The 20,851-nt window shown below is 48.4% G+C and overlaps 1 protein-coding gene across 1 annotated transcript; it reads right to left on the reverse strand.

The window, feature by feature from the left end:
• Positions 1-7,538, reverse strand: TIMM22 (translocase of inner mitochondrial membrane 22). The gene is made up of 4 exons (XM_037070110.1): positions 7,131-7,538; positions 3,096-3,292; positions 2,333-2,405; positions 1-999 (listed from the first exon to the last, which is right to left on the reverse strand). The coding sequence occupies exons 1-4, from the start codon at positions 7,366-7,368 to the stop codon at positions 923-925; spliced, it is 585 nt and encodes a 194-aa protein (XP_036926005.1). The 5' UTR covers positions 7,369-7,538; the 3' UTR covers positions 1-922.
• Positions 7,539-20,851: the final 13,313 nt, after the last annotated feature.

The raw sequence follows: 20,851 nt of genomic DNA on the forward strand, positions 1-20,851 counted from the left end.
TCGAGGGTGGAGACAAGCAGCCTCTCAGCAGCGTTGGATTTTATCCAGTGCCCGCTGTCATTCAGCCGTCAGGGTGATGGCAGCCGGACCATCACGTGCTGGCCTGAGCTGGGACTAGTCCAGTGCTCAAAGCCTAACAGCAGCGAGAGGTCCAGGTCAGCCCACAGGAAGGTTGTTGGACGAAGCCAGCAGGACTTGTGCAGGGATTGCAGCGCCTCCTAGGAAGGACCTAGGCTCAGCTTCTTGGGCGGAAGGCCCTGCCTGGCCAGCGTCAGTCCTGTGCAGGCAGCCCCACTGCACCAGCCGAGAGTCCAACAGCCCCATACTCCTTAGGAGCCTTCTCAGCCTTTCTCCTTTGGAAGTTTAGTCTTTGGGCTACCTGGCACCATTTTAGGGAATTATAAAAATAAACCATTTAAACTGTAATATAAATATATATTTTTAACAAGGATAGAATACTAAACCAAATGACATAATTGGCCACAAGGCATAAGTTCACTTGGCCCGGCCCCGACCCTGAGATGGTGACGGCGTGGTGGTCCCAGGTGGAGCGGCTTCCTGCCTCTGTGTGACGTCCCTTCTGCTCTCACAGCACCAAACAACGGGAGGGCCGGGGTGGTCGGACTGAATCTTTGTGAAGCTTAATTTTTACAAGTGAACCATTGACTCCTAAGCTTCCAGAAAGAGAGAGGCCGGCACGAACACACCCCCGTACGGCCTGGCTGGAGTCCAGGAGCAGGGAGCACGGCTGCTCAGAGGCTGGAGGCAGACAGTGGCCAGGCGGTGCCCTCACAACATCAGTCACCGGAGGGAAAATCAGTGTCTTCAGCTTCGGAGGCAAGTGCCCGGGGTGGTGCAGAAAACGCCCCTCTCAGAGCAGCTCTGCCCCTGGGCTGGGCTGTCCTTCCCGGGAGGCAGTCACTCACCGCAGATAGTAATCAATTGCAGCAGAGAAAGCAGCAAAGCCTCCGCAGCCAAAGACCCCAGCCTTTAAGCCAGCTGTAAAGCAAACAGAAATGCCATGATCTGTGGTGACAGAGGCTGGGTCAGACTGCACTCACAAAAAGCCTGCATACCCACAGACACAGAGAAACCAGCTCGAGCGTCCCCCGCCGCTCAGCCCACCAGAGACCTGCAGGACTTCAGCCAGGCCGTGCACATGACCTAATCCAGTGTGCTTCCGCTGCACTGTGCCTTCACTTAACTTTTCTTGTTCCAAAGAATTACTATTTCCAGTCTCATGAAAATGGCCCCTCGCAGGCAGGAAACTGATTAAGAAAACCAGCCCTGAGAATCAAGTGAAAGCACATGGCCTGCCACTTGGACTTGTTTATGGACTGGATTCCTGGGACGGCGATCAAAGCAGCCCTGGGGGGGGCGGGCTCCCCAAGGCCCCGACAAAGCCAAGCAGCGGGAGGGCCGACGGAAGAGTTACTCTCTAAATCATGAATGGCTGTTTGAGGAGCAAAAGCAGGTTTGTAATGATAGCCAACCATCTCGTCTCTCAGCAAATGAGAAAGAAAACAGGCTTTCTGCTTGGGGTAAGTGGAGGCCTAGCAGAGGAAGTGGCCAGCAGTGGACACTGTTAAGGAAAGTCGAGTCACTGACCCCTGCAACACACGCCCGAGGGGCCCGCTGACAGGGAGAAGTGGCAGGGAACTGGTTTCTTTCTTCGTTGTTCACAGCTGATAACATTTCTTGAATACCTACATTTGGCCTTAGGCATTAATGTGGTAACTTATACACAAAATTACTAAGAAAAATGTCTAAATAATGAAAATGCATGGAGCTAACATTTCGGCACGACGTGTGGACGAACGGGCTTTCCAGGGCTCAGTGGGACCTAGCTGTGCTTCCACAGTACCCTGCACCTAACACTCGAGAGGCCACTGTGAGGGCGTCAACGTGTTTCCAATGGGGGATGGGGGCAGTTCTTTTTTCTAAGACAGATCTAGACCTGTCAGTGGTTCTCACCTGGGAGCAACTTTGCCCCCAGGGGACGTTTGGCAATGTCTGGAGACACTCAGCTCTCACAACTGGCATTGAGTGGGTGGAGGCCGGGGTGCTGCTAAATAAACATCCTTAAATACTGGACAAGCTCCCCTCCCCCAGCAAAGATTTATCTGGTCCAAAATGTCGACAGCACCAAGACAAGAAACCCTGAAGCTTCCGGAATTGAGTTGGGCACATAAGCAAACATGATTAATCTGTCTGAAGGGAAGAATATCAACTGTCCACATACGCCTTGGGCTGTCCCTGGAACACTCCTATGTTCAGAAATGTCAACTGCAGCAAGGCCATAGGGAAAACCACCCCGGGGGCATTTACTGACCTCTGAAGCCGATGGCCCCTCCGGTGATGCAGCCACTGATGACACTGTTCCTCCAGTCGGACCTTCCCCGGTACTGTGGGGGCAGGGGTGCAGGGCGGAGCCAAAGAAACAAACCAAACAAGATGGTTAATAGGAAAAGCACAGGGTTTCCCGCTGGCTAATGTAGTCCCTCCCCAGGGAAGCCTAATCTCTTTCTCTTTCAAAAGTCTAGCTTGGCCCTGGCTGGTGTAGTTCAGTGGATTGAGTGCAGGCCTGCAAACCAGACGATCGCAGTTCAATTCCCAGTCAGGGCTCATGCCTGGGTTGCAGGCCAGTTCCCAGCAGGGGATGCACAAGAGGCAACCATACATTGATGTTTCTCTCCCTCTCTCCTTCCCCTCTAAAGATAAATAAATAAAATCTTAAAAAAAAAAAAAAAAGTCTAGTTCGTAAAATTTGAATGTGTTCATGGTGCTTCCGACTGGTGGTGCCGGAGCGCCGAAACAGAGCAGTGTTTGAGAAGTGACCAAAATCTCTCCTCGAGTTCCCCAGTAAGTCTGTGCTTAAAATCATCAACCAACTTCTGGTTGGCCTACACAAAGAAGGAAGGCGTTGTGCAAGCCCAAATCATATGCACAAAACATTTGCATTAGGGGCTGTTTAATGGAAGTCCAATCTAGAAAGTCTCGGGCATTTCAATCTGTTTTCTAATAACATTGAGATGAGCACTTCTCTTCAGAAGATGACAGTGGGCAAGGATTTCTCAGAGGGTGGGGACACTCACAGATTCTACCAAGCACTCAGTGCAAGAAAACATGGCGCCCACAATGGCAAAATTTTTGGCGTAGGACATTCCTCGCTGCCCCATGTCTTTAAGAACTTCTCTTGCCGTCGGAGTGCGGTAAGGGTCCTTAGGGTCAAAGCCCACGTTGGTGTCGATGCCGGCGGTGAACACCCCAAATGCACCGCCCAAGACAAATCCTAAAAACAAACAGAGATGAAGATTTCTTTGACAGGCTTTCTGAATTACTCTAATGGGGTCATACGCAAACAGCACCTTCTGGGTGGCCACCGGTGAGAGCCCCCCACACCCCTCGCCACCCAAGCCCTCCACCTGCCCCGTTTCCACGTTACATTCCCAGGATCTATCTCACCGACCGCTTCTTCTGTCTCCTCTTGGATTTCTTCCTCACTTCATTTTTGAATGCTGTTTTCCTCAAGATTCAGTCCTTAACCCTCTGTTCTCTTTCCACACTCTCACATGTCACCAGTCACCCTTGGATTAAGCTACCACCAACTCTGCAAATTGCTCCCTTAACAATGGTAACATTCGTAACAGTCATTTAGTAAATGCCATGTGCCAGTTGTCTGTAACTACTCAGACACCTGATAGTTACAGCCTCATTTATCCTCCACAATAATCCTGTGAGGTAGATACTATTATCCTCTCTCTTCTATGGATGAAGCAACTGAGGCTCAGAGAGGTTAAGTAACTTCCCTAAAGTCACAAAGCTAGCAAATGGCAAACGCCACACTGCTGTCCACATCTGACCTTGCTGAGCCTGCTGGACATTTCCATACATATGTCCTCTTATCACTGCAAGGTCAATACAGTTGACCCTTGAACAATGCAAGGGTTAGGGGTGCCAAGCACCTCACAGTCAAAAATTCACACGTAACTTTTGACTCCCCCAAAACTTAGTTGTCCCCATAAGATGTAGGGAGGAGCCCAAAAGCCAGCACACAGCCTGCCAGCTGGGCCGCCCTGCCTCTGGCCACGCTAACCACCCACCCCTGAGGTGCCCGAGTGAAAGCAAAGGAAGCAGCATGAGCCACACAGCGAGGCCACCACCACCACTGCCCTCCCACAGGCTCCAATGGAGCCCGAGAGCCCCTGCACCACCACCATCCTTGCAGGAAACCCTAGTGGGGATGTGACTGCCGCCAGTGGCGAAAACAAAGAACAAAAAAATTCTTGCCACCAAAGTCCTTGGTTCTGTCAAATGGTTCAACATCAGAAATGAATATGGATTTATATATCGAAATGACACCAAAGGTGTGTTTGTACATCAGACTGCCATCAAGAATGACCCACAGAGAGATCTGCGCAGTGCAGGAGGGAGAAACTGTCGAGCTGGATGCAGTTGAAGGAGAGGAGGGTGCTGACGCACCAATGTGAGTGGCCCAGGTGTAGTTCCTGCAGAAGAGAGCGGGCAGGCCACTGCCCTGCACTGTTACAGATGTGGCTACTATGGCAGGTGCCGTGGACCACACCGTAATTAACGCTGCAGAGGAAGAGGAAGGAGTGGCAGCAGTGACAGATATGACCCCCTTGCCACTGACGGGCAGTTCTGGGAGGCGGAGTCGGCTGCACAGCCCCAGTACTGCCCTCAGTACCAGCCAGGTTCCTGCCTACCACACAGGACAGACCTTTGACCTTCACTCCCAGGTCTTTCTCCATCCCAACAGAATGCTGGCTGGTGAGATTGGAGAGATGAAGGATGAAGTCCCAGAGGGAGCACAGCTTCACGAACAAAATCCAGCTTATCATCCAATGTACGTAGGGACCTCCTCACCCACGACCTGCCCCAGCTGTGGGAGAGGCTGAAGGTGAAGAGAATGAACACACAGCAATGGTCCAAACCAGGCACCTGCTCACCAGGGATACCAGCGCCTTACAACTGTCGGCATCACCCCCATCCTCCTAATGCTCCTTCAAAACATGGCAGAGACACCAAGGAGGTGAAGGGCCATCTGGGAGCCCCGCTGCAGCCATTGAGCAGTACAGTTCTGAGTAGCACCAGGCTCCCCAGGCACCTTCACCATCAGATGATCTCAAGAATTAAGGACCACTCAAAAAATAAAACAAAAAGCAGACCACGACCTTAGCAACACCAAAGCAATAAGGTGGAAGACTAGTAACCAAGATGTGGAACTGGAATGTTTACACTTGTTCTTTATGAAACAAGTACAAACGGAGACTGTCAGCCAATGCTCCCAGCAGTTTTTCTGGGAACACTGGCACAGAAGACGAGAGCAACCTCCTCAGTTTCGGCAGCCACTGGGTTTGCATTTTTTTCCTGGCTTTCACTATTTTGGTAATATGAAAGAAGGAATACCTTCTGTAATACCTCATGGGGAGAACCCCAACCAAAGAAATCTGACATATATAGTAAATGCCTTCTCCCCCACTCCCGTTTCTGTTAATTTTGGATGCTGGTGCTAAGTGTCCAAGTGTCATCATTTAAAGATAAATTTTATGCCCTTCTTATTTCTAGGATGAGGGGAAGATTACATTTTTGCTTTATTATGTGACTCTCTTAGAAAATCTGCAGCATGAAGTTCCTCAAAAATGAAATTTTTACCCTTAGTTGTCCATTGTTATCCGTGGGGGACTGGTTCAAGGCCCCTCCATGAATACCAAAGTCCACAGGTGCTCAAGCTCCCTATATAAAAAGGTGTAGACCAGTGCCTACAGGAAGTCCACTACATCTGTGGGGTAAGGAGGATGGAAAACGGGATAGGTATTTACTGAGAAGCATCTGCACACAGGTGGACTCACATAGTTCAAAGCCATGTTGTTCTAGAGTCCACTGTGCATGTTCAATGAAATCATGGGCACCTTCTCCACATTTTCTTGCTTATGGCTCCTTCCTTCCAGTCACTCCAGCTGCAAACCTCAGCCGCATTTCCATTTCTTTGCTTACCCCTGCAACTTCAAGTCCATAGCTATCATCGAGTCTAGGGTCTTTATCACTCCCATCCTGGAGCACTACAAAGACTCGTCCATCTCAACAAACACTTATGTATGTACAAAGACCCGGTAAATACCTCATGAACCTTCAGTCTAGCAAATTTCCTATCTTGTCACCCCACCCACAATTCTCTCTCCTTCACCACACTCCATCCTGAGTCATGTCCATCACCACTTGCTACTCTCCTTAAAAAACCCATCAATCATGCCCTAATGCCTACAGGCCTAAAGCCCAAATCCCCCACCACTCCACCCCAGATTGAAATGACATCTCTCTTCCTCCTTGTCAACCCCTCCTCTCAATCCTTCCAGACAGCTCCTGTCTCACCACCTCTTGTGGCCTTCCAGCCAAACCAAAAAAATGCTTTCCCGTTTTTCTTCCCACTGTACTTTCCCATCTACACTCTCGCTATACTCATTTGTCTGTCATTCTCAATGAGATTTCAACTCATCTACAAATGTGGTCAATCTCTTCACGCTGCACACAGGAGGGGCACTGTACATTCTCTTATCCTCAAAAGGTTTTGATTTTTGTTTTGTTTATTTTTTAAAAAGCCCAGTCCACACTTCTGTCCCCTTTGTTGACTAACTGCTGTTTAGTCCACTGGCCACAATGGCCAGTTTTCAAACCTCAAGCCAGCTCCCGCCAGACCTCTGCACTTGCTGTTCCCAATGTCTTCAGCATTCTTCGACATATAAATATAAGAATGTTAGCTTCGCGAGAACAAGCCTCTTGTCCCTCACCCAGTCTCTCCACCGCCTGGTACGTGACGGCACTCGGTAAAAATTTATTGAAAAATGGTTATTTAAAAGTGACTGAACGAACAATGAACGAAGCCAGCCATTTTATAACGTCCAGGCCCCGACCCGTCGTACCGATTCTCTGAGCCAATTCCCAGAGGGTCTAGAGAGCGTTGCCGAGGGAGGTCACTGAACCAGGCGGGGGTGCTGTGAAGGTCGAGGCCCTAGGCTCTTCGCGTCCCGGGCGCGTGGTCCTCTTGGCAGAGGACCCCGCTGCCACCCAAACCCTCAGCCTCCCAAGGGCGCCTCCTCGCCTTGTCTCACCTCCCACACAGGCCAGCGCTGCCTTGAAGGCGCAACTTTCCATTGCCTTCTCGATCATTTTCTGTTCCTCGCTCTTGGCCGGACTCGGGATCCCGCCCAGGCTTCCAGGCTCCAGGAGCCGGGGCTGACGCTTGTCACCCACCATGTACTGGAGAAGAAGGCTGTACTGCAGTTGGGCTTCGGCGGAACGCGCCGCCTCAGCCTCGGAACCGCCGGCATTGGGCGCAGGGGCCGCCATGACTGCAGTTGCCCAAGAAACCCTGGCGTCCTTCCTCCTGCCGCAGATTCCACGAGCTTCACGTTCGGGCTTTGCGTGCCCAAGCACTGTGTCGCAACGGCAGATTCGTCACCTCGAGCAAGTCCGAGGAAGTTGCAGAACTCAAGTCCATTCGTGCGCACCTGGCAGAACTATTATGTTCTCCTCGTGTGGTATTGAATCAAGTTCGTGCAGCATTCCCCATGGCAGTGACAAACGAGATTCAGATGCACCAGCGCGCCCTCTTAGGGGCTGCTGCAGCGCGGTGCCCATAGGGATTTGTAGTTCCGATTCGTGCACCCAAGACATCTCCCAGGAAGCCTTGCGCTGGCGCTCGCCCCGCTTCGTCCTTTGTAGCTCTGGACAGGCGGGAGCAAAGCGGTCGCGCACCCGTGAAGCTGCAGCGCGCCGGGGCGCCGGCAGGAGGCGCTTCACCACTGCACTTACAGTTTATACCTTGCAGGTATTGTGAGATGTAATGGAAGGTACTTTGTAAATGAACGTGAAATCATGCTATAAATGTATGGCGTAATTGTTTTGATCAATAATTAAACCTTTGATGAGTGAAGCTAGCCAAGTGAAGCTAGCCAAGCGTTAAGAAAAAACAGGGACGGTGATAGGAAGTGGAGGTGACTGGATAGATGGAGGGCGCAAGGAAGGCTGAGGCTGCTGTTCACTGCGGCTGGATGTTTTCCATGGAATTTGTGATACGACCAAAATTGCTGTGAAGAGCCCAATTTATATTATGTTGAACCAATTAAAGTGCTTACCAGCTTGTAAACTCAGAACCTGAAGGTAAACTGAGATAGTACTATATATGAACCCAGAAAAACCTTTTGTAGTTTTATGGTACTAAAATAGAACTCAAACTCTTGTATGGATCCAGACTAGCGATGTATTGGGGTGTATCTGCTAAGAGAAACCTAATGGAAACAGAAGGTAATGAGGATAGCCAATCAACATAAGCAGAGATCCTTCTTTGGTTTCCAGCATTCTCTGTGCTGCCCAGCATAGCGTACAATTTACCCACTCTTGCTTCAACAACTGAAGGAGCTAGTCCTAAGGTTTCCAGGACTTCACACTTGTTGAATCTAATTCAGACCTCATTTTACAAGACTTCTCAGCTGCATTTGACACTGCTGACTCCTCCCTTCTTCTCTGAAGTTTCTTCACAGTTTCAATGGAGCTTCTTTCTCCTAGTTTTGCTACAGGCTCTCCAGTTGCTCACTCTTCTTTGCAGGCACCTCTACCTGACCTTCCCCCCCTTTTCGTCTTGGGCCTCTCAAGGCTTCATCCTTTATTCTCGTCTCATGAAGCTCACTGTACCAGAGCAACTCACCCACACTTGTGGCTTCTACGACCACCTCTAATGCATTAGTGACTGCCAGATCTCTATCTCCAGCTTAGGCCTTTTTCATAAGCACAAGAACCAGGCAATTTCCACAGGCACTTCTAACTCAACAAGCAGACAAACACCCTTTCCTTCCCATGAATGAGGGGCCCAGGGCTCTGATTCATGCTGAGGTCTGAAGGGCCAAAGTGGACCCAAGAGATAAGCTGGGTCAGGCCCTCAGGCACATCTTAGGCAAGGTGGCCTTAGAAATCAATGGTCTAAACAATTAACCCATAGGACTGGCTAGAGAGCAATAGTCAGTCAGAAAATTAAAGGTTTACAGCAGAGTTCACATGAGATCCAAGAAAGCACATGCAGGAATTCCATATGTCCATGGCGCATGCGGGAGGGGCCCTTTCACGGAACATTGTTGGCCCAGGTCGCAGGTGGAGAGAGAACAGTTACAGACACAGATACTAATCTGGCATCTCTCTCCCTGACCCATCTTCTTCAATAGGTGGAATGAGTTTCACCTGATGGAAAACTTGAACCTCTTCAAGCATATTCTAGAAGTAAGAAGTGGTTTCCCATGTCTGTTTCCCTGGACAGAACTTTTGCCAGTAGTCTAGTGACTTTATCTGGCCACAGCATCATTGGGAGTCCAGCAGGTCTCATGTTACAATTTGGTTCTCCATTCCAGCACGTCTGGCATGTCTGTTCTGACAAGGACAGAGGGTTGGAGCAGCATCTCAGTTGTCAGAGAGAGCAAGGGACATTTATTTATTTATTTATTTATTTTAGAGACAGGAAGGGAGGGAGAAAGAGAGAGAAACATCAATGTGTGGTTGCCTCTCACACACCCCTACTGAGGACCTGGCCCGCATCCCAGGCATGTGCCCTGACTGGGAATCGAACCGGCAACCTCTTGGTTCACAGTCTAGTGCTCAATCCACTGAGGCCCACCAGCCAGGGCAACAAGGGACATTTAAAGATGAATTAGCCCTGGCTGGTGTAGCTCAGTGGATTGAGCACAGGCCTGCGAACCAGAGGATCGTGGTTCGATTCCCAGTCAGGGCATATGCCTGGGTTGCAGGCCAGTTCCCTGCAGGCCAACTCCCAGAAGGGGACACACAAAAGGCAACCATACATTGATGTTTCTCTCCCTCTCCCCTTCCCCTCTAAAGGTAAATAAATAAATTAAAAAAAAAAGAATTTTAAAGATGAATTAGATTCACAGGGAGTGTTGTAGGAAGAGTCTGCACACACGGAGTTGGTGACCCATCCCTTGAAGGACTCCAGGTAGTGGTGCAAATGAGCTGGTGCTGAGCTGGAGGAGGGCCTGATCATATCTCCCTTGGGTGCCCAAGACCCCAGCTGTCCTGCTGTTCTCTCAGTATGGCACTGGAGCCCAGAAGTAAAAGAAATAGCATGGGTGGGATGGAATGTGGAGGTCCAGGTTGAGAAGGGCGGTGTGTCCTATGTGCATTTGAGTTGTATATGAATTTAGTAATGGTGAGTAGTCTGAATAATCCCGTTGTTGGTAGGAGATACGGTCCCATAGCTACTCTGAGTAGCCAACTGATTTACTGTAACTAGTGGCATCTAATTAGCATTGGCAAGTGACTTTGTATTTAAAGGGCCTTGACCCATGTCCTCCAAAGCCAGAGTATAGCTAGGAGCTAAGAATGGAGATATAACATCTGAGAGGAGATATTAATAAGTTGTGGCTGTAGCTGGGTTGGAGCAGGAGCTGAACTACTCTGAAAAGGTGACAATATCCACCAGCATCACCATCCTCCACCATGTGAGGAGTATAGGCCAGAGGTGAAATCTAAGGATGTTTAGGAATCAAAGTTGGTCCAGTCCTTGCACTGCCTGTCACATGTGGTTGCAGAAGCCCTGCACACATGTTTGGCTGGGGTTCTGGCTAGGAAGGAATGATGGGTCATGCACCACACCTGGGCAGAGGCTGCCCCTACCTGGGTGTACTGCCATACCACTTGTCTCTTTCTCCCCCGAGGTCCCTCCTAGACAGTTCTATGTCCCCCAAAAGATGCCTATACAGCATCTCTTAGGTCAGCAGCAAGGGAGACGGATAGTAGCCATTGCCTACAGTTACCTGTCACTGGAAGTAGGTTCACACAACTTGGGACCTCGCTGAAATGGGGAACAACTGTTTGGCTAGTGAGCTGGGAGTACCTCATGGGGCTAGGGGCCCACCATAGGGTGGCCATGGGCCGAAGAAGAAGGTAAAGGCGGCGCATTGCCGGTTTCATCTCTAACCTTAGAGCAAGTCTCACTTGCTCAAAGGGCTGGTGTCCAGGGTTTTGGACCAATTTGTTGTGAAAAAAAAGCCACTGATTCCCCCCGGGTCTTTTGTTCAGTTCCAAAGAAAGGCGCTCAGCTTCACAGGTCCAGCAGCAGCCCAGATGGCCACGTCCTGCCAAGTGCACAGCAGGCTTGACACATGATTGGTTAGGCGGCCTCAGGGGCTGTTTGCCCAGTAGAAGGCCCGGATAGAGGCAGGCTTGCTTCTCTGCTTTTCCCTCTATGCACAAAAGCATTGGCGATCCCGCTTCCCATTCACCCCCTCCCCCCAACCCAGAGCTTTCTGTGTCTGGTATTACTTGCATAGCTGAATGAGAAAGCCCGGACGTGCCCTGCACTGACAATGAACTTTCCTAGGAGTGGGGCAGCAGGGGTGTAGCCTTGCTGGGGCCACAACACGGGCAGGGCGAGTGGCGTTCTGTGTTTTCTGTTTTAACTTTTTTCCACATGAAAGCACTCATAATCGAGCCCCAAACCCTGAAATTTGTTCATAAAAACTTGTGTATTTATTCTTACATGTTTAAATTTGAGTTACCTTCAGTACTCTTCATTTGAGGCGATACACCCACTCAGACGTTTTTTCCACTGTTCAGAACAGTTTTCGAATTTGTCAATTTGGATGCCTTTTAGTGCTTCTGCTGTTTTTTGTTTCACTTCTTCTACATCAGCAAAACATTTCCCTTTAAGGACTTTTTGTATCCTGGGAAGCAAGAAAAGTCACTCGTGGCTAGCTTCGGTGAATAGGGAGGGTGGGACACAAGGCTCATGCTGTTTTGGGTCAAAAACTGCTCAACACTCAGCACAGTGTGGGCAGGTGCGCTCATAAATCACCCAGCATGAAGTGGGCAAATTGAAAGAGTCTTCAAAAAAAAATTCACTGAAGCCAAACCCAGCCTCTCACAACAGCTAGCACACTGATACAGATGAATTCCTAGAACACTCACCTAGTGGGGGAAGCCTGTACTACAAAGGGACCCTCTCTGCAGAAGGTAATTCTAGGTTTTTTTGCAGGGGAGTGGGCCATCATACAAAGGGCTAGCATTGTTTCTGCGGTAAGGTAGATGTGTTGAATGACCCATTCAAGGATGTTCACTTAGTCCAACTTATGAAGCCTATGTCCTTTGTGTCGGACAGGAACGCTGGCAGCCATATTGAGGCCCTATTTCCAGATCAGACCATGCAGGTCTGAGCAAGTGCAGCAAGAATGAGAACCCTGGCCAAACGTTCTCAGATGGCTCCAGCAGAGCTACTGATGATCCATCTTGATCTCTCAGATGCAATGAGGCAAAGGTTGTTATAATTTCTTCAGCTGGCTGAGTCACCTGTCACTCCAGAGAGCTGTTAGTCTGTAGGGACCACTGCCAGATAGGCTCTGATGGGGCAGAATAATGAGAACCCAGCATCCAATGCGCTGCTTAGGCGTCGCTGCCTCATATGGACAAGAAGAGTCTGTAGGATTGAGAGCAGAACCAGGATGCAGGATGCTGAAGCCGACCTGGGTGTTAGGGAAGAACGCCCACCCCTGCCTAGGAGAAGGCACTTTGGTATGGGGGGGGCTCCCTGAAGCCTCAGGAGGCAGCATCATTACGAAGGTTGGCAGGAAACACTCTGGGCTTGTGAACTGGGAGCAAAGGACTGACACCTCATTCCCTAGTAGGAGGACTCAGAAGCAAGGAATAGTCTGAACTCATCAGGTTAGCAGTTAGGGAAAAAAAATCAGATCTCCAAATCAGCCCCTCCCTATCCTGAGGTCAGGGGAGCAGATCTGGGAGGCAGACTAGAAGGCTCCCTAAGGACACATGGCTCTTCCTGCCCATCCACAGGTGTGAGCTGTTCTGGGACTGTGGGGTTTGGGTGGACTTAAATTAGAACTTATTCCCCTCCTCAAACCCGTGCTTCCTGAGTTTCCCATCTGGGTGAATGATGCTTCCATGCACTGTATTAGTCTTAGATGCCTTGCTTCCTGCATCCCCTACACACCTTCTCGATAACTTTCCAACCACCCTTCCACCGAGTACTTGTTGCCACTGCCACAGTTTGGGCTGCAATCATTTTTCATTTATTAGAACCCATGGGCCTTCATGCCTCCTATCTTCCCTTCCCTGAGCCATCCACAGCATGGAAACGCCAGCACACGCTGCTTAGAATTCTTCTCCGTGCCAGGATAAAATCTAAACTCAATGTGTTGCTTTTACAACTTGCACCCAGGAAGACACATAGGTTTCAGTCCAAGTTCAGTTCTCAGTTGTCTGCTTTCGATATCTCTTTTGGATCTCAAAGTGACGGCTCAGAACCATTCCCGATCATCGGTGCTCTGTAGTGCCTGGCGGGTGAGTTTGGGCTTTGTGGCTCCGTGTCGTTTCTCTGACGTGTGCCCTGTCCTCAGTGAAGTGTAAATTATTAGGGATTATTACCGCTATGTCTTCGTTCATTTCGCCTTTGATTTGTGATAGCCACTGTGAGAACAGCGCCGCCACGCGCTGCCCTCCCCCGTGACAGGCCCTTGGACTCCCACCTGCTTCGGCCGGTGGTCTCAGTGGGCTGGGTCGGGCCTCTCCCTCAGCAGCGTCGTTCGGAAGTTTTATCGACTCACCCACGCAAAGCAATCCAGATTTGCTTTACAGTCTCTCGTGCTGTTGTTTTGGCTTTGCTTACAAAAAGTCGATGGAGATTCGGCAAACAGTCTGGCAGTGTGGTGGAAAGTTTGGACCGACTTCAGACTTGGAAAACGCACCATACGCTTTGGCTGTGTCTGCAAGAGGATTGCATGGATAATGAATCTCATGGATGAACCTGAGATTTGATCTGAAAAGATACTGGAGGCAAACAGAAATACGCATGATGCTTTTCCAGCACTTGGTACTTCTGGCTCAGAAAAAAGTGCGGAGGCTTCAAGAACTAGACACCTGTTGCTTTTCTGGGGGATAAAATGAATAAAAAGAGCAATATGGTTACTTCCAAAAATGACATACCCGGTTGGTGCCAGAAAGATAAGCGGCAGGCTCCTGCTCTCGCCAGGAAGGACAAGACTCTTCCTTACCTTCCTTCGTGCTGATCCTGGTCGGGTCCCCACTCTATTTTGCTTCACTTACCTCTCGATCAAGCAATTTCCCTTATCAATAGATCTGTGGCAAAAAGACCAACTTCTTAGAAAGGAAAAGATACAACAGATATGAAAACTGTAAAATAGCATTAATCTACAGGTGAAATCATTGACAAGGAACTCTCAATGAAATGAGATATAACTTTTTATTTGAATTCATTTGATTCAAATTCTGTTCATTACTCTTTGAACTATGGGGACCTGGCCAGCTTTCAGCATCAAAACGTTCATTTTGTACTACAGTTTTGTTATAATGGATGGTGAGCTTTTGTACAACATTTTTCTCTTTCATTTTGCAGTTTCCCAGTGTACTTTAAATATTCCTTTTCCACTTATAGTATCTGATCATTTCAATAAGTTCTTTTTGAAATTTCGAAAAGTACTTTTTTCTTGGACTAGAATTATAGCTTCCATATTTTTCTTGCATTTATTTCCTTCAGCTCCTTTCCCCATGCAATCTGTTACTGTTTCTTAAATATCTTTCCAGATATATTTCATTCATATGTAAACATTATGTTTGGGAGTATATACATAGGTATTTTTCTCCACTTAAAAATTTATAAGTGGCCCTGGCTGGCGTAGCTCAGTGGATTGAGCACGGGCTGTGACCCAAAGCGTCTCCAGTTCAGTTCCCAGTCAGGGCACATGCCTGGGTTGTGGGCCAGGTTCTCAGCAGCGGGTGTGCAAGAAGCAAATACACATTGATGTTTCTCTTCCTCTATTCCTCCCTCCCTTTCCCTGTCTAAACATAAATAAATACATAAATAAAATCTTTTAAAAATTTTATAAGTGGTGGCCTAGTGCAGCCTACCTATTCTGCACTTTACTCTCTCTTGGGCTACATCTTAGAGACGTTCCATGTCAGTGATGAGTCCAGTAGTCGACGGGTGGAAATGAGAGTATCATCACTCGCTGCCACCTCAGACACCCACTAGCAAAATGTTTGCTCCTTGTTCCCACAGCCTTATGTTCTGCTGGCCTCGATATCTTCGTCCCACAGGGAAAATGCTTCCACCTGGAGGCGTGGCAATGACTCCGCCACACTGGGGGTGAAGACCAGCTGCTTCTCAAGCTTCTGAATTATCCGGCAAAGAAGGGAGCTGCTGTGCTGGGTCGGGTGATTGATCCCGACTTCCCAGGGGAAACTGGACTACTAATCTACAGTGGGGGTCAGAAAGAGTATTCTGAAGTGCAAGAGGTCTCTTCGTCACCACACTCTGCGATTAAGATCAGCGGAAAATGACAACAACCTAATCTAGCTGGGACTGTAATGGTGCAGACCCCTCAGAAATAAAGGTTCGAGTCACTCCACCAGGTGAAGAACTGCAACCAGCTGAGGTGCTTGCTGAAGGCCAGGGGATTCAGAAAGGGCAGCAGAAGAAGGCAGATGTAACTGCCAGCTATGATCACATGACCAGTTAGAGAAATGAGAGCTATCACCGTCGTAAGCATTTCCTCCTTATGTTGTTACGAATACGTGTGTGTATATTTGTGTTTGGCAAATATCTTTGTTTCTTCTCCCTTATTCTCTTATCATGTAACATGAGATGATTGACTTTACATCATAGTATTTACGTTCTAGGACGTCAAAGAGAGGACTTTATCTCCTCTTTGGCTGATGGGGTTAGTGCATCTTTGGTTGTTCACAGGAGAGTCGTGTCCCGTTCGGTGGAACTGGACCCCTTCCTGTGTTCCCTGGAGAGTAGGTGTGGTTTGAAGAGATGAGCATAGGGGCCACGTTGACAAGGGGGAGCCTTGTAATGTGTCAGCTTGACCGGGCCGCGGGGTGCCCAGACATTTGGTTAAATGTTGCCCTGGATACGTCTGTGAGGCGCTTAGTCTAGATGAGAGCAGCATGTGAACAGGCAGGCTGAGTAAAAAGCAGGTTGCCCTCACTCCCCAGTGTGGCGGGCCGCAGCCAGCAGGAGGAAGGCCCGAATAGAACAAAAAAAGTAAAGGAAGGTGGCCGTGAAATAAGCATTCACTCTCTGCTTGTCTTTGAGCTGAGACCCAGGTCTCTTCCTGCCTCTGAATGCAGACTCGGACTGGAATGTGCACCGTCAGCTCTCCTGAGGCTCGGACCAGAACTATCACTGCCTCTCCTGGGCCTCCCGCCGGCTGACGGTGGGTTTCGGGACTTCTCAGCCTCCGTGGAATAAGTCTGTCTATCTATTCTGTTTCTGTTCTCTAGAGAACAAGACTAATAAGTGTACAGAGAAATCTCCTTAATTCTTTTCAATGGCCAGATTATATCCCTGATGATGAAAGTGGCTGAATCATCCTCAGTGATAACACAATGAGGCTCTTCCCAGTGTTTTTCTCATTTCACCAGCGTATCAGTAAATATCTGTACACATACATCCTTGTCAACATACCTTAGAATGCAATTTCCCGATAGGATAACTCTGTAATACGTATGTTCCGGACAATGTCAGGCATGTTGACATTAGAACTATTTAATAACTATTTTAAAACAATCGTAATTTTCAGAATAGCCAGTCCATTCATGGAACATAACCAGGTAAATACCAATAAGGACATTCTCCTGAAGTGGATCCTTTGAACCACAGAAGCAGAGAGTGCTTTGAGCAGGCCCTTCTTTTCCGGAAGCCCAGTGAGTCTCCTTGGGCCTCTTCTGGTAACAGACACCCACTGGAATTATGATTTGGAATCATTTCCATCGCAAATCTGCTCTTTCCACGCCCCTTTAAAATGCAGCTGTGATATCTGGCTCCTGACCAAGGCCTGCCGCACCAACGATTCTCTACATTTTATTTATATTTCATGTGCAGTGTGTCCAAACGCTCACTCTCCCAGGTGCCAGATGCTGGTTTGGACACTCTCCAGTGGAAAGTGTTTTCCTGTAAAATAATAGAAGTAAAATGCTGAACAAACCGACTCTTTATATCAGACCTGCACCTAGTTTCCCAGAGTTAAGTGCTTTAATAATGACTCACTACCGTCCCAGATTTGCAGTCCCCCGAATCCCCTCTTCACCTGCCTCCACACCTGATTGCCTGTGGCTTCCACAGGATGTAGAGGCTTAGAGTCATTTCACGTTTCTTCAGCGTTCATTTGAACGTGTCAGAGTGTAGGAATCTGTCTCACATGCTTTCAGTGGTGCCTGATGTAACCCACACAACGGTATTTCAAATATGATTTGGGTGAGAAGATAAAGCATGAATCCGCTGACAGGATTTTAAAAGATATTTAATAACTTAATGTCTGTTTTTGTTAATAGCTTTAACATGTTTTCGATGATTTCCGCCAAGATGGAGGCGTAGGTGGAAACACTGTGCCTTCTCCCACAACCAAGTTTGAATACAACAAAGGTTTGGAGAACAAAGACGCAGCCAAAGAACAGAAAATTGAATTATACGCAAGTCCGACAACCACTAACCGTTCAACCAGACCGGTAAGAGGGGCGGAGCTGCAGCAGAGCAGGAACAGGCAAGAAAGATCCCCCCCGACCCCAGGCACTCAGGTAGCTCCGTGTCAGGCTGACCCAGTGAGGGCTCGGGGCAGCGGGCTGGCTGTGGTCACACATTCGAGCGCAGATAAACCAACAAAGGAGTGAGCAGTGAGATGGACCTCGCAGGCCCCAGCGGGCGAACCCAGCAGCAGGCTGACCGAGGTCGCACATCCGTGTGAAGTGGGACAGACCTCGAGGCCGTGGTGATGGCTGGAGGCAGCAGAGGGGGTCTGCCATTGCTTTCCTTTGGCCCCGCCCCCACATACAGCGTCACAACCCAGCGACTGAATTGCCCCACCCTGGTGAACACCTAGGGCTCTGCTCCTCATACGTAACAGGCACGAACAGTCCAAAATATGGCTCAAGAAGAACTCAAAGCCCCAGAGCCGATAACTCTTAGCAACCAGGAAATAGCGAACCTCTCAGATGCACAATTCAAGACACTGGTGATCAGGATGCTCACAGAACTGGTTGATTTTAGCCACAAATTAGAGGAACATACGAAGGCTAAACTAATTGAAATGAAAGGAAATGCACAGGAAACCAATAGCGATGGAAAGGAAACTGGGACTCAAATCAAGGGAGTGGACCACAAGGAAGGAAGAAATGACCAAACAGGAAAAAGTGAAGTTACAAGAATTCAAAAAAATGAGGAGAGGATTAGGGACCTCTGGGACATGTTTAAACATTCCAACATCCGAATTATAGGGGTACCAGAAGGGGAAAAGAAACAGCCATGAGTGGAAAACTTATTTGAACAAATAATAAAGGAGAACTTCCCCAGTCTGGCAAAGGAAATAGACTTCCAGGAAATCCAGGAAGCTCAGAGAGTCCCAAAGAAGTTGGACCCAAGAAGGAACACACCAAGGCACATCAGAATTACCTTAGCCAAGATGAAAATGAAGGAGAGAATCCTAGAAGCAGCAAGAGATAAGGGGACAGTCACCTACAAAGGAGTTCCCATCAGACTGTCAGCTGATTTCTCAAAAGAGACCTTCCAGGCAAGAAGGGGCTGGAAGGAAGTATTCCAAGTCATGAAATACAAAGACCTACATCCAAGACTGCTCTATCCAGAAAGCTCTCATTTAGAATGGAAGGGCAGATAAAGTGTTTCTCAGATAAGATCAAATTCAAGGAGTTCATCATCACCTAGCCCTTATTATATGAAATGTTAAGGGACTTATCTAAGAAAAAGAAGATAAAAAATAGGAACAGTGAAAGGACAGCAAACTCACAGTTACTAACAACCACACCTAAAACAAAAGCAAACCAAGAGGACAGCTAGATCAGGAGCAGAACCATAGAAATGGAGATCACATGGAAGGTTAGCAACAGGGGAGTGGGAGGAGGAGAAGAGGGGGAGAAGATACAGAAAATAAGTAGCATAGACGGTAGGTAAAAAATAGATAGGGGGGAGGGTAAGAATAGTAGGGGAAATATAGAATCTAAAGGACTTGAGACACATGGTCATAAACTAAAGGGGGGAAGGGTGGGGGAGGGGGTGTGCAGGGTGGAGGGGAATGAAGGGGGGAATAGAACAAATGTAATGGTATAATCAATAAAATATATACTAAAAACATGTTTTCATCAAAAAGTAATGCTTTTTGTGTTTTATAATAATTCTGTCCCTGCAGGGGTGCAGAATTTTGGCATGCCACTCTAAAAATTAACTCGGAAGTTGCAATTGTGATATTGTTGTTGCTTGTTTAAAGGCAGTCCTCAATCCAAAGATCCTATTTGTGAACTGAGGAGCAATATTAGGTAGATACTAAGAAAGTGGATATAATTTTTTTAGAGATTGCCAGTCCACTCTTGGCTTCACCACCACCCACTCAATGTGGTAACATTTCACTGAGCTGAAAACCAGCAAGATTCCTTGTTCTATGCTGAAAACGTTGAAAACCTTAGGCATGAAAATTTGTGCCAAAAGCTTGTGGCTCTATTCTGAGGTTTAAATGAACTCTGTAAAGCGTGCTGTAATTTGCATGTGTTTGTGTGTGTGTAAAGCTGCTATAAAATAACAAAAAATTCTGCTTGGCTACCGAGTACCTCTTCACAGTGGCTCTGGTAGATCTCCTTTTCTTTTTCACGATTTCCATTAGATGGCAGTAGATGCCCAAGGAAAAACACTGGGTGGGCCGGTGGAGGGCAGTGAGAGGAGCATTTTTTCTCTTTTCACCGGATTTTTGGTAGTTGAGCAGACACACACTGAAAGTAAAAGATTATGGGTGGGTGTGGAATACATTTTATTTTTTCGTGTGTGTGTGTGTGGCCGGCAGATTTGCTGTAGACAACCTGTTTAATCTAGGTTCTCTCTAGCCTAGGGTAGCATTTGCCCGATGACAAAAAAAAAAAAGAAAAAATCCCTAGAATTTTTCTGAACTATCAGCAGACCTGGTATAAGCTAGGGAACCCATTCAGGAGAGCAGCCAGCATTGATTTAATGATGCTGCGGCATCTGTTGCACACACGGACATGGAAGACAGCCACTCGCTGGTGGGGAGTGGCCACTGCGGCTGTGGACTGAAATCCCACAGTACCACCTGTGATCAACCCATAATGGAGAGAATACTTCTTTAAATATGGATTCTCTCACGTGTGCCTAGCACCAGATCAGAAACTACAAAAGAAATATAAGAAGTGGCTTCCTCCAGTTCTCTTATAGTTGACAATACAAAACATACAGAGAAGTAAGTGCCCAGCGAGACCCAGCCTAGGTATCACAAAGGTGGTAATTCCTCTGAACCTTACGAGAGGTCAGTGGGGTACGAAACGACCAAAGAGGGTGTGTAGAGTGTAGGGTGTGTAGGGTGTAGGCTTTGTGTAGGGTGAGAGGAATAAGAAGGGGTAAGAGAACTGCGGTGGTGGTGGGGTGGGGGAGACCGTGGGAATCTTTGGAGAAGTTTGGAGAAAACTGAGAATTTGGAAGGGGAGAGGAAATGAAGGGAGGGGTGAGGCCAAGTCCAGCAGTTTCGGAAATGGGGGCTCAGCGGACCCTTCTTTATTTAGGCTTCGGACATTCCCGTTAGAATGGAGCGTTTCCGGTCAGCTTCCACGCCAGGGTTAGTTCCCGAGCACTTTGGCCACGCGGTGGAAGTTGGCACCCGGTGTCCCAACAGCTACTGGAATAGACCAGACAGACCGCAGGGCCACAGACAACTACGGAGGGGGCGTGGCGAGGGCGGGCCTGAGGGGCGTGACGAGGGCGGACCCGTGTGGGCGGGGCTCT

Source organism: Sturnira hondurensis, unplaced genomic scaffold, assembly GCF_014824575.4.
Source record: "Sturnira hondurensis isolate 20B ecotype Veracruz unplaced genomic scaffold, ASM1482457v3 Scaffold0018728, whole genome shotgun sequence".
Classification (NCBI taxonomy): Eukaryota; Metazoa; Chordata; class Mammalia; order Chiroptera; family Phyllostomidae; genus Sturnira; species Sturnira hondurensis.

Excerpts from the sequence above, each read along its gene's own strand:
- TIMM22 (XM_037070110.1), bottom strand. The coding sequence starts at position 7,368 with ATGGCGGCCCCTGCGCCCAATGCCGGCGGTTCCGAGGCTGAGGCGGCG. Across the intron at positions 2,406-3,095 it reads CTGAGTGCTTGGTAGAATCT|TACCGGGGAAGGTCCGACTG; the intron begins GTGAGTGTCCCC and ends CTGCCCCCACAG. Across the intron at positions 1,000-2,332 it reads AGGGGCCATCGGCTTCAGAG|CTGGCTTAAAGGCTGGGGTC; the intron begins GTCAGTAAATGC and ends TTTGCTTTACAG.